Consider the following 12,838-nt stretch of genomic DNA (forward strand, 5'->3'; position numbering starts at 1 on the left):
ACCAGACCTTTGAAACTCCAAAAAGCACATAAATGCAGCATATGAGTAATCCAAATGAGATGTTCATCAATGTCTTCTGAATGGATCCAATTGGTTTTGGGTGAGAATAGACCAAAATTACTCCTTTTTTTACTATAAATCTTGACATTAGCAGTCTCCTTGGCAATCAGGATTTCAAGCTCGATTACACTTCCTATAGCACCATCTAGGGCTCTGCAAATGCATCAAGCACTAGAAAGTGAAATTGAGCTTGAAATCATGATCGTGCCTAGAGATTGCAATGGCAAGATATACAGTGAAAATGAGTTACAATTTGGTTTGTTCTCACCCAAAACCAACTGAATCGCTTCAGAGGACATGGATTTAACCAGTGTAGTAGTATGGATAACTATATGCTCCCTTAATGTGCTTTTTGTAGCTTGAAATGTCTGGCCACCATTCACTTGCATTGAATTGATCTGTAGAGCTGAACGTTCTTATAAAAATTTGTGTTTGTGTTCTGCAAATGAAAGAAAGTCACACATCTGGGATGGCAAGACTGAGGGTGAGTAAATGATGAGCACCACCAATCAAATAAGTTGACATAGGTTTAATGAATTGTTCCATTATTTATGCGATTTACTTTTGATACTTTAAAATCAGTTACTTTAATACTTTTACTTAAGTCATTTTCTCATGAGCTACTTTAACTTTTACTTGAGTCAATTTCCATGAAGGTATCTTTACTTTTACTCAAGTATGACAAATGGATACTTTATACAACACTGCCAATGACCTTTATATGACATGTATATGAATAACAGTTTTCAAATCAACCATTTTTTATCAAGTGAAAAAAATAAAATAAAAAAATAAATAAAGACAAAAATGACTATACAGATGTACAAAAGACACTGTGCAGTGGTTTACAACTCAACTAACATCTCAAAATACAGAACCAGAGTAGCTTCACACCACACTTCCACACTTACTCGACTATGCATCTGTCTGATCTCTATAAATCACACATGTTGATGCAACCCAGCTGTATGGCTGTATTTTGGCCCCCACAGGAAACATAAATCACCTAATGAGAATACATATATATATATATATATATATATATATATATATATTAACCCCACCCACTAGGTTCCTGTGTGGCCAGAATCTTTAAAGGGGCTGTGCATATTAGGTCACGTAGTTCGCAGGCTATATCTGTTTGCATTGACATCACAACATCCAGCCTCTGATCTCAGCTGTCAGACTTTGGTCATGGTCAGAAAAAAAACAAAAAACAAAAAAAAAAAACATTGGTTTCATGGACAGAAGCGCACACCAGCAGTGATAAAGCTCTAAAAGACTAACATTTTCCACATTCTTGCCTCTGCTCTGTCACATGGAGTACACAATTCAAATTTGATGCTGTGTTTGTCACATTTATAGCCCAAATATGGAGAATGTTAATGCTGCATTGATTCCCTTACACATGCATTTCCATGCAAAAGATGGAATAAAGTCTATTTTTGGATGAGAGAGTTTAGGAAACATAGGAAAAATTTGAGAGACTTTTTTTAAAGGTACACTCAGTAACTTTTTGCTCATGTCATCTTGGACTTGTTTAAATTCACCATTGTAGAAATTCACTATTCACAATCAGCCATGATTAATTTCATCCAAGAGTGAAATTGTCCAATAACAAGACGGTTACTGAGATTAAGCGAGTAGCATTCAGCTGGTCATGTGATGCAAAATGGCAGCCCGCATGAGAACACCCCGGCCCCATGCAGAATAAAACAGCTTTTATAAGGTTACTGATATGATTAGTGTCCTCATCTCATGTGAGTGACCATGATTTTATACATATGTTTCAAAATTACAATTCATTTCTTTAGGAATAAATCTTTTTTAATGGGGAAAAATAAATGAGTGCACCTTTAAATCTAAAAATACCCTAACACTGTTAGTCACAAATTGAAGTCATTAAAACATGAGATTGAAAACTTCACAATATTTTGGCTTATTAGGGAAATTATAGATTTTTAAGCTTGTTTTACTTTGAAAGTCTAAAAGTAATTGTTGCATGTGCCACCTGCCTGTATATTTGTCTGTTAGGTCAGTGGTTCTCAACCGATGGGTCACGACCCAAAAATGGGTCGCAGGTCTGTTCTGATCAGGTTAAATACAAATATTGCTTGCAACCAACCATATACTGTACATGTGCATACTGTAGTTAGGCTAGCCAAATAAATAGGAATGAGAGCATAAAACCATCAAAATTTAAGATACATTTAGAACACAATGTAAACTACAAAGTAATTTCTCCAGTTCAGCATGTCATGTTAACAATTTTGCATATTGTTGGGCCTGTACACATGGTAATATTAAATGGATAGTTAACCCCAAAAAATAACATTTACTTTCCCTAATTTTGTTCCAAACCTGTGTATCTTTCTTTCTTGGAACACAAAAGGAGATGTTATTTTCCTTTACTTTTGTACGCTAAACAATTTTGGTACTGTGATGGTGTCCAATGTAAAATCTGTGAGCAAAACCAGCTGAGAACCACTGTGCTAAACCATTTGAACTGTGTGGAGAGAATGTTATATGTACACACAGGAATTCTTTCACTAACTGACTGGAGGAGAAGGAGAAGGAAGGGGTTAGAGTTTCAGTCCAGCCCCCTGTCCAGTCCCTCCTCCTGGTCTCTGCTGCAAAAGAGGGGGAGGGAGACACAACGTTACAGCTACCACAGAGGAAACGGAATAGACGAAACAGACTAAAGTAATTTCAAAACCCCGGGGCCGTGCTGAAGCTCCACTCTCTGTGTGTTTTCAGCCACGCTATCTTTCTTTAGAACCCCTGTCAGCTGCTTGTTTCCCTCCTGTTTGCTCTTTGTTATCCTTTCTCCCTTTGTGGCAAGCAGCCACCACCCTAACCACCAGGAGAAGATCTCTTCAACAAAGAGGAGATGCCCCCACAGCCACAGGTGAAGAGAAGTTTCCTGGAATTCCTCAAGAGCTTTGTCGGGATTGTACGGGTCCTCCAGATCCTGCTTGGAGCTGGGCTTTGGGTCACCATCGCAGCCAACAAGTATGAGGGCTCCATTCACTTTGTACTCTTCGTGGCTGTGTTCTTCTGGCTCCTGACGTTAGCCATCTTCCTCATTACTCTACTGGACAAACAAGACCTTGTTCCTATCGTAGGAGGAGAACGCTGGTTGTTAAGCAACGTGATACATGATGTTGCTGCTTTTCTGCTGTATCTGTCAGCGATTGGAATCATGATCTACAAAACCGACAAGAACTCCTACTGTAACCTAGACGTCTACAAACATCACTGCTTGTACAAGGTCTACCTCACCGCCTCGGTCTTCGCCTGCCTCTCTGCCAGTGTCTATCTGCCCTCGGCTATCTACGGCTGCTGCAGGAAATGTCGAGGTGAACAGACTGTCGTGTGAACGTGAAAATCCCAGGCGGCAGACAGTTAGAGACAGCAGCATTCCTCACAGGAAACCTTGTCACTGAGAGATGGTGGGGTCTTTTGCTCTGGTTGAACTCGGCAAGCGTTTGGAGATTAGAAAAACATTTCTTCAAAGCAAGAAATTTCTTAACAACTATCTTATGTTCCAGTAAAGATATCTACACATCCTTAATACAAGATCAGTTCACTTGAGAAATAAAACTGAGTCAGATAATAAGACTTGTTTTCAAAGAAGGTATCTCAAATTATCTTCAATCTTGAACATAAACCTCACATACTGTAATTTCATTAGATTTATGCTTAAAGCAAGAGAAAAACTATTTGCCAATGGGGTAAGAAAATGTGCTTAATTGAAGATCTCTTAAAATCTTAAACAATTTAGTTTCTCAAGGATGTTTAGATATGTTTACTGGAAAGCAAGACAAGGAATTTTTTGTAAGTGTTTTCTCTTGAAGCAGAGTGTTTGATCCCTTATCTCAGGCTTTCAGGGTTTGTTGCTTTTTATACAGTTTTAGATAATTTAAAGAGCTTTTTACCTTCTGAAGTCATGCATAGAAGTCTATTTTACACTTTTTGTATGTTTTTTGTGCTTTCGGGGTTTTATATACTAATCAATGTAAAGTTTTATTTTTTGTATTTTATACCTTGCAACTTTGTAGCATCATGTTTTGTTATTTTAGCTTTTGATGATGTAGACATAAAACAGTGCCTGCTTTATTGACTCATCAGTGTGTTTCATAAACCATGTTGGTGTACATTACTGTTTGGCAATCCTAATATGAATCACATCAAATATCTCCACTTGATTAGCATTTAAAAGAGGTAAAATATACAGTATAATACAGTTTTGATGTACAGAGTGTAATGTGTAGCCATCAAACAGGTAATAAAAAAGACAAAACAAGGAGCACATAAAAATTTAATCTCTGTGTTTGTATTTCTATTATGTTCAAAGCTGAAGTATTTAATGTTTTTTAAGTAATAATACTTTTTTCTATCCCAGCTTAATATGAAAAGACAACTATTAGTAAGCCATTTGAGGGCTGATTTCCCCAAAAAGTGAAAACACTATGGCTATGTTGCACTATTAAAAAATTGCTCTGTTTGTTTGAGCATCCTGACCAAGTTACTTTGGCTCAATCAATTGTGGGGTGAGGCTATCTGTATGAGTCCAATGGAAGACAAAGGGGGTGTTTGGGGAAACCTGTTTGAAAACAATAATTTGTTAGTGCCCTAGTGTCACATAAATAACACACTTCACCTTAAAATGAGAGGTTTCATAAATAATTTTAATTATGAGGGACAGAGGCCATACCACACCACTCAAACCACAATATAATGCACTTTTGTCTTGGTTATTGGTGGGTCAATTACAATGAACTGAAAATATATTGGCTGCTTGTGGTCCATTTTTAGTGCAGTTTTTAGGAGGGATACCAAGTGAGTGCAAAAAGCAAGGAAACTAATTGTGAGTGAATGTTTTAAAGTGTTTCTTAAGTTGTCATAACTGATGGGAATTCACATAAATGGTGGGCACATCTCTGCTGAAAACTAATCTGCATGTACAGTACATTCAGCATGAAGATAAACCACAGAGAAGAAAATCATTGATGCTTATTAACATCACATGCAACAAGATTTACTCTCTACTCGCTGTAAAATGTTTTCCTTTTGGAAGTAAATCAACAAAATTTTCCCCCTTTATTTATGCTACTGCTCTAAGATGTCACCAAATGTCTAAAATCTGGTGGAGAGAGAGCCAAACAATGTGAACTGAATTTATCGATCTGATTAAGCCCTTAACTCATTCTGGCTGCAACTATGAGAGCTTTAGTAAAATGAGAATGCATGGACTCATTTATATTACATTCAATACTAGCTTAGATTTCATTATTATGGACTGATAGTGACATATGGTGAGCACAGGAAGCAGTGTGATTCCCCCATGGTAACGTTGAGTGGGGTAAAGCCTTTCATGAGACTCATTCAAATTTGTTTACAGAAACACATGGATTTCTTTAACTGATGAAAACCATGTTGCATATTATAATATGCAGGCCAAGACTTATGGCTTTATTTAGTTTTATAGATATGGCTGTAGTACGTGACAGTGGTGACATTTTTGCCAAATTGTATTAAGTGGTTCATTACTCATATCGCGGCAGTTTTGGTGCTTAAAGCAAGTTAAATTGTCTCCCTAACAGGTTTTTAAGGTTAATGCTCTAAAAAGTTTTAAATCAACAAAAACAACCTTCCTACCCTAATCCTTAAAGTGATAGTTCACCCCAAAATAAATTTCTCTCATCATTTACTCACACTCATGCCATCCCAGATGTGTATGTCTTTCTTTCTTCTGCTGAACACAAAGGAAGATTTTTAGAAGAACGATGATGGCCAGAAATTTGAAGCTCCACAAAAGACATAAAGGCAGTATGAAAGTAATCCATATGACTCTAGTGGTTAAATCCATGTCTTCAGAAGCGATATATATGATAGGTGGAGGTGAGAAACAGATCAATATTTAAGTCCTTTTATACTATAATTGTTCCTCCCTGCCCAATAGATGGAGATATGCACAAAGAATGCAAATGCCAAAAACAAAAGAAGAATGTAAAAGTAAAAGAGGAGATTTAGAGTAACAAAGGACTTAAATATTAATCTGTTTCTCACTTACACCTATCATATTACTTCTAAAGACATGGATTTAACCACTGGAGGTGTATGGATTACTTTTATGTTGCATTAAAGGAATAGTTCACCCAAAAATGAAAATTCTATCATTTACTCACACTCATTTCATCCCAGATGTGTATGACTTTCTTTCTCCTGCAGAACACAAAGTATGATTTTTAGAAGAATTTCTCAGCTCTGTAGGTCCATACAATGTAAGTGAATGGGTGCCAAAATGTTGACACTCCAAAATGCACATAAAGGCATCATAAAAGTAATCCATATGACTCCAGTCTTTTCATCCATATTTTCAGAAGTGATATGATAGATGTGGGTGAGAAACAGATCAATATTTAAGTAATTTGCTTGAAATTCTTCTCCTTGCCCAGTAGGGGGCGATGTGCATGAATAATGTGAATCATCAAAAACACAATAAGAAGAATGTAAAAGTGATCTGTTTCCCACCCACACCTATCACTGGAGTCTTGTAGATTAATTTTATGCTGACTTATGAGGTTTTTGGTGCTTCAAAATTTTGGCACCCATTCACTTGCATTGCATGGACCAAAAGAGCTGAGAAATTCTTCTAAAAATCTTCATTTGAGTTCAGCAGAAGGAAAGTCATACACATCTGGGATGGCATAAGGGTGAATAAATGATGAGAGAATTTTCATTTTAGGGTGAACTATTCCTTCAATTTGCATTTTGGACCTTCAAAGTTCTGGCCACCATTCACTTGCATTGTATAGACCTACAGAGATGTTCTTCTAAAAAAACTTTGTGTTCTACTAAAGAAAACAGTCATACACATCTGGTGTGGCATGAGGATGAGAAAACGATGAGAGAATTTACATTTTTGATTGAACTAACCCTTTACGCCAAAACCTAACTGAAAGTGTCATAAAAAGCAAATTGTTTAATTTTCTCATTTAAAGCATTATCCAGTTGGTTTGTTTCCCGTGACTGAATGAATTGTATTCATGTGGGTCTTTTATTCACAGGATAAGTCAGCAGAGCTTCAGTGAGAGCAGGCCTGCACATGTGTGGAGCGTTAACCACACGCTCAGAGTGCTGAGACACACATTCCTCTGTGTGACGCTCTTTACATAAGGGAAAGAAACACTGTAAAAGAGTGAATGGAAAGACTAAGGCGAATAAAGAAATAGGAAGCAGAACTTCTGATCTGTGAGAAATTGCAACGTTCCTTCTGAAACTATTAAGGAACTGATATTAAATGGATTTGTGCGCCCAAAAAAAATAAAATAAAAAAATAAAATAAAAAAAAACAATTCATGACTTGTTATTTACCCACTCATATTGTTCCAACCATGTATTATTTATGTTCTTTGATATAACACAAAAGGAGATGTTAGGCAGAATGTCTGAGTGTCATGTTATGTTCTTGTTTTAGTGAGTCATCTTCTTCACAAGTCTTGAAACTACAACATTTCCCCCAAAAACCTGTTCCCTAGGAGACAAAAGCCCAGTATGGGTGAGAGGATATGACATCACATCCTGTTTTGGAGGAGTCTGAATTGGTGCTGTGTTCAGGCAGAGTGTGGCAGAGTGTAGTACAGCATGTGGGACGTAAGTACTATTTATAGAGTTCTGGAAATACCAAGACTTCCCTTTTTGCTGCTAACCCATACACACAGCAGATGGCAGGAATGTGCTATTATAACTCCACAAAGACTTTGCTAATTGTAATTTGGTATAGCACAGGGCTGTAAATATGCTTGCTGGAACTATATCTGTGGAGAATCCTCCTCATGTTCTTCCTGCATTTTCCCCCACACCTCTCAGCTCTCTGTACATCTTTGCCATAAACACAACAAACAGACTAGAAGGCAACAAGTTTGCATGTTTTGTCATTTATGTAATGGAAAAGCCTTAAAGTCAAACAAGCAGGATATGTATTTGCATATATGGCTTGTGTAACGGTGGCCAGCTGATAGATAGCTGTGCAATGTGTATAACCTCACTCTCCTGACCTCAAGAGGTGCACTAGCGACTAATGCTAGAGGCTGTAGCCTTTAGCCTCCTTGTTAGCACACTGCCTCCCATGCTGGAGATGCTGGTTCAAGTCCCGTACGGAGTGGGTAGAACAAGAGCGTCACACTATCCTACTTGAACTATTTCCCCAGGTGATCTAACAGCCTGACTGCTCAGTCAATGGAAGTTACAGTAGATAAGATGGATTTGTGGCTCATGTATCAAGTTAAATATATTAAAAATCCTTTGCTTGGCTTTTATTTTTATGATTTTTTTTTTTTTTTTTTTTACATTATTACGTATAAAACTTTGTATTCATTTGCCAAGATTATACTACTCAATAAATTGCAATGCTCTTATTTTTTATTAAACAGTCTATTGTAGGCAAGTGTATTGCTCATTCAGCAACTGTGCAAGAACATCAAATTGTACAGAATACTGTATATTTATACTTAATTTCTCAGAGTAGGTACACAAAAACATCTTAGTGTTTTTACTTTGCTGTTGTTTAACGTCCACATACTATTATAATGTTATTTTGTTTAAATGAAACTAACCTATAAAAAGTGTTTGCATGAAAGCTTAACAATGTTATTAGATTTTCTTTTCAGAGTGACTATTTGCACCCAGGCTAGATTATTGTTTTTAAGCTGTTCTTATGCACACAAAATGATTTTGCTTTTGTAATATCATTATTTAATATATGGCTATATAAAGATTTTCAAATTCTTGAACAAGTCTCTTAGTACCCACCCACCCACACACACACACACACACAGAGAGAGAGAGAGAGAGAGAGAGAGAGAGAGAGAGAGAGAGAGAGAGAGACACAGAACGGGCGCATAGTGAATTTCCGGGTGTTCGGCAGGTGGCGCTATTTAACAGCTTAATGCTGAATCTGCACTGGAAACAACGATTGTTTTTTATTCAGTAAACATCAACATTACATTGCATAATTATAAACATGAAAAGTTATATAAATTATGTATAAAACTGTGTAAAAACTAAAATAATATAAAAAAGGGAAAAAAGAAAGACAAAAAATTGTAATCAATGAATTCTACTATGGTGAAGGCTTGACAAAGAATACTTTTACGTGACTTGAAGCTACAAGAAGTTACCAAACAAAGTCAGCGTGGCCTATTAATATTTATGACCTTTGTCAGAGTACTTTTGTTATTGGCCTAACCAAAGAGCAGCCACCAAACAGTCTAAAAGCAGTTATGACATATGTACAAACAATACTTCATTCGTGCTTTTGGACTCATTTTCAGTGGCAGTTTGTAAAAGAAAGCGAAGGGAGTTTGAACCTCTTAAAATGTATTAAAAATTAACCTAACAACTAAAGTGCTAAAATTAACTGTTATACCTGTTTTAATCTACTTTAATGCATAACTTAGGTGCATATAATGTATGAATTAGTATTTTTCTTTAATGTTCGCCGGTATCCCAGGTAGGGCTGGCAGTCGATTCTTCAGTTCCGATGTGTACAGTGATGGGCACAAATACATGAAAATATATTTAAAATAAAAATACAAAATATGTCAGTTTAAATGTATCAAAATAAAATTCCAAATACTGTGTGGAAAAAAAAAAAATCAAAATAAAATACAGTATTTTGTATCTTGAAAATACACAAAATACATGTAAAATTGGCTATTCAATGAAGTAGCACTATTTATTTTTATTTATTTTTTTGTATATGTTACGTATGTATTATTTTATCTGGCCATAGCACCTGATATAAACTATGGTAATGGTTTATATCAAAGTAACATCTAATGCCATCAATGTACCATGACACTGCCACAGTACTTTTTTGTAAAAGTTAGGTACACTGCAGTCTGCTATACTTGTGACGAACCCTATTAAAGGGGTCATGAAATGGAAAATACATTTTCCTTGATATTTAGACATATAGTATAAGAGGTAACTGTACTATAAAAACATACTGAAAATTTTGGAACTCAAAACTTCCTCCCCAGTCTAAAATGAGCATTTATAGTTCCCACCTTTTTGAAATGTCTCATTTTGTAAACCTATGTGTGAGCATCGTGTTTCACCGTGGTATGGACTGTGAATGTGTGAGTAATATCAGCATGGACTGCTTGTAAACCAGTCATAATACAATTCAAGCTTTGCAAAGGAACTGTTATTGAAGAACGGGGCAGTTAAAAACACTTGGACTTGACAGCAAAACTGTGAGTAAACTATTTCATATGATTGTTTGATAGTTATGCTGCTGATGTGCTTGAGTGAAGTTTAAATTATTCGGATGTAATGTGTTGGATGTGTGGAAATTTAGTTTTATAATGTTGTGGAGAGCTTGTTTATTCTCTTCCAACTGAGGTTCAAATATGGCTGAATTTGAGGGGTTGCACAATGTTAGCAAATCAGAACATGGGTGGGTGTTTACATTGAAGTTTAAGGAGATGCTGAAATGCTCCAAAACTGAGCATTTCAGTCATAGGACCAGAGACAGGGTAAAAAAATTATCATTTATTACTAAACTATGACAGTTTTGGTGCATATACTTTACTGATATTATCAGTGGACCCCAGGGAAGATAATAAAATTATTAAATTATAAAAAAAATAATAATAATAAAAAAAGAAATAACTTTTCATGACCCCTTTAAATAAATCACATGCTTTACACACTTGATTAGCTAGCTAGTAAATAAACAAGCAGTTGCTAACCCCAACAACCGATTAACTAGCAAGACTGAATAGCTAGCACTAATGTCCAGTGCTAATGCAAATGCTATTTTCTCCTTGCCAGTGTTCTTTTATTCCTTCATGTTAACTGACGGCAAATCTGAATGATTTCCATTTTAGGTTGCTAGCTAGCGATCTAGCTAACGATAGCTAGAGAACGATTAGTTTTGATTTCCTCACTGTTGACACACATTGCTCATGGAACGTCTCTCAAATTTGATTTGAGAAAAACTCTAAATATTTTAGAATAAAATACTAATTTAGAAAACATGGTGGCTTGTTTCTCCCATTCAAACCAAGGAGCGCTAAAATAATTCAAACTACCTCCAAATGTGTTTGAAACGTCACTTCTGTCAGCTAACTGCAAATGCTTCCATGTAGTAAAAATGTTGTGTTTCATTTGGACATGGCTGAGTGCATAGTATATTTTGTAAGTGCATAGTGTATAGTGTGTCGTTTGGGACACAGCTTGTGACTTATCGTGTATTCCACCAGGTGTCAGGGTTGTCTATTAAATACACAGAGATCAGCCACAATAATGTACAGTTTTATGGATGTAGTATTTGCAGATTTATGAGCTTTACAGGATCATAGCTCGTCTCTGTGGACGTCTGTGACACACGTGTCTGTGTCAAAAGATTACCACTGTCACAACAAGAAGATTTTTTGAAGTTCACTGTTTCTTCAGCATGACATCATGAGATTTGTTTCTGCAGAAGGTAAAAGGTGTCTAATTATTGTTGTATAATATTAGTGAAGCTTAAATATATAAATACATAAACAGAAAAAAACAATACGATCTAAGAACACATACACATTCATAATCATACAGATAGCTAATATTAATTATGCTGTATTACTAATGCTTATTTTCATTACCCATGTAAACAGCATCATAGAGAATAGTTTCAGTACACAACCCAGTCTTAAAAGAATGTTCTGGGTTCAATACAAATTAAGTTCAATCGACAGCATTTGTGGCATAATGTTGATTACCACAAAAATTTATTTCAGCTCGTCCCTCCTTTTCTTTAAAAAAGGCAAAAATCGAGGTTACAGTGAGGCACTTACAGTGGAAGTAAATGTGGCCAAATTTTAAGTTGTTTAAATGGTAATTTTTACAGTTATTTTTGGGTATTAGAGTTTGTTGACATTACATCGTCATGGCAACGAAGTGGTAAAATTGGCTATAACTTTACACATAAAAGGTTAGTAAGTGATTTTATCGCACTAAAATCATGTTTGCACACGTTGATAATGTCTTGTGGATATACTTTTGAAACAGTGTTAACGTAAAAAAAAATGGCCCTCATTCACTTCCATTGTAAGTGCCTCACTGGAACCCAGATTTTTGCTTTTTTTTTTTCAAAGAAAAGGAGGGGCATGTCAAAATAAATTTTTGTGGTAATCAATTTTATGCCACAGATGCAGTTGATTGAGCTTAACTTGTTTTGAACCCAGAATATTCCTTTAAGGCAACCGTTATGCCTGCAGTGATGAATAGCTCTAGAGATGCAGGCAAGATACAGCTGAAAGCTTTAAGGCCTACTATAAACAAGAACAGTGGTTGTAAAATTTCTTCCTCCTCTCTGCTTCATGAGTTTACTGGGACTATCTTGAGTTTTATGTCTTACTGATGCATTTTGTTGTTGGTTATTGGACAGATTTACAAGTTTGTTGCAGAAAAACTTGACAGGTTGTTAATATGAAATGCAAATTAAATGTTTTGTATCAAATTGTGTTTTTCAATTCATTTTTAATGCTCTTTAGATGCACCCCATTGTCTTAAAATTAAGCATTTGTCAGTGAAATGCCATCTACTGTAAGTTTCTATGGTCCTTCAGAACTTTAGTTTGTGGAGAGATTTATTGTTGTCTTTGAAAATAGGTACCACTATGCCTCTTTATGATATGATAGAAATAAATACAATATTTATTTACTTCTTAAGTACTTAAGTTTCATTTTTCAGAGCCCAGAGCAATTTGAACTCCAGGAAT

At 35.7% G+C, this 12,838-nt stretch overlaps 1 protein-coding gene across 1 annotated transcript; it reads left to right on the forward strand.

Annotated features, from left to right (window-relative positions):
- The first annotated feature begins 2,017 nt into the window (after positions 1 to 2,017).
- Positions 2,018 to 4,385, forward strand: LOC127414079 (MARVEL domain-containing protein 1). Its single transcript, XM_051651812.1, has one exon. It carries the CDS (start codon positions 2,951 to 2,953, stop codon positions 3,437 to 3,439), a length of 489 nt encoding a protein of 162 aa, XP_051507772.1. The 5' UTR covers positions 2,018 to 2,950; the 3' UTR covers positions 3,440 to 4,385.
- The last annotated feature ends 8,453 nt before the right edge of the window (positions 4,386 to 12,838 follow it).

The sequence above is a fragment of the Myxocyprinus asiaticus genome, chromosome 23 (genome assembly GCF_019703515.2).
Source record: "Myxocyprinus asiaticus isolate MX2 ecotype Aquarium Trade chromosome 23, UBuf_Myxa_2, whole genome shotgun sequence".
Lineage (NCBI taxonomy): Eukaryota > Metazoa > Chordata > Actinopteri > Cypriniformes > Catostomidae > Myxocyprinus > Myxocyprinus asiaticus.

Excerpts from the sequence above, each read along its gene's own strand:
- LOC127414079 (XM_051651812.1), top strand. The coding sequence starts at position 2,951 with ATGCCCCCACAGCCACAGGTGAAGAGAAGTTTCCTGGAATTCCTCAAG.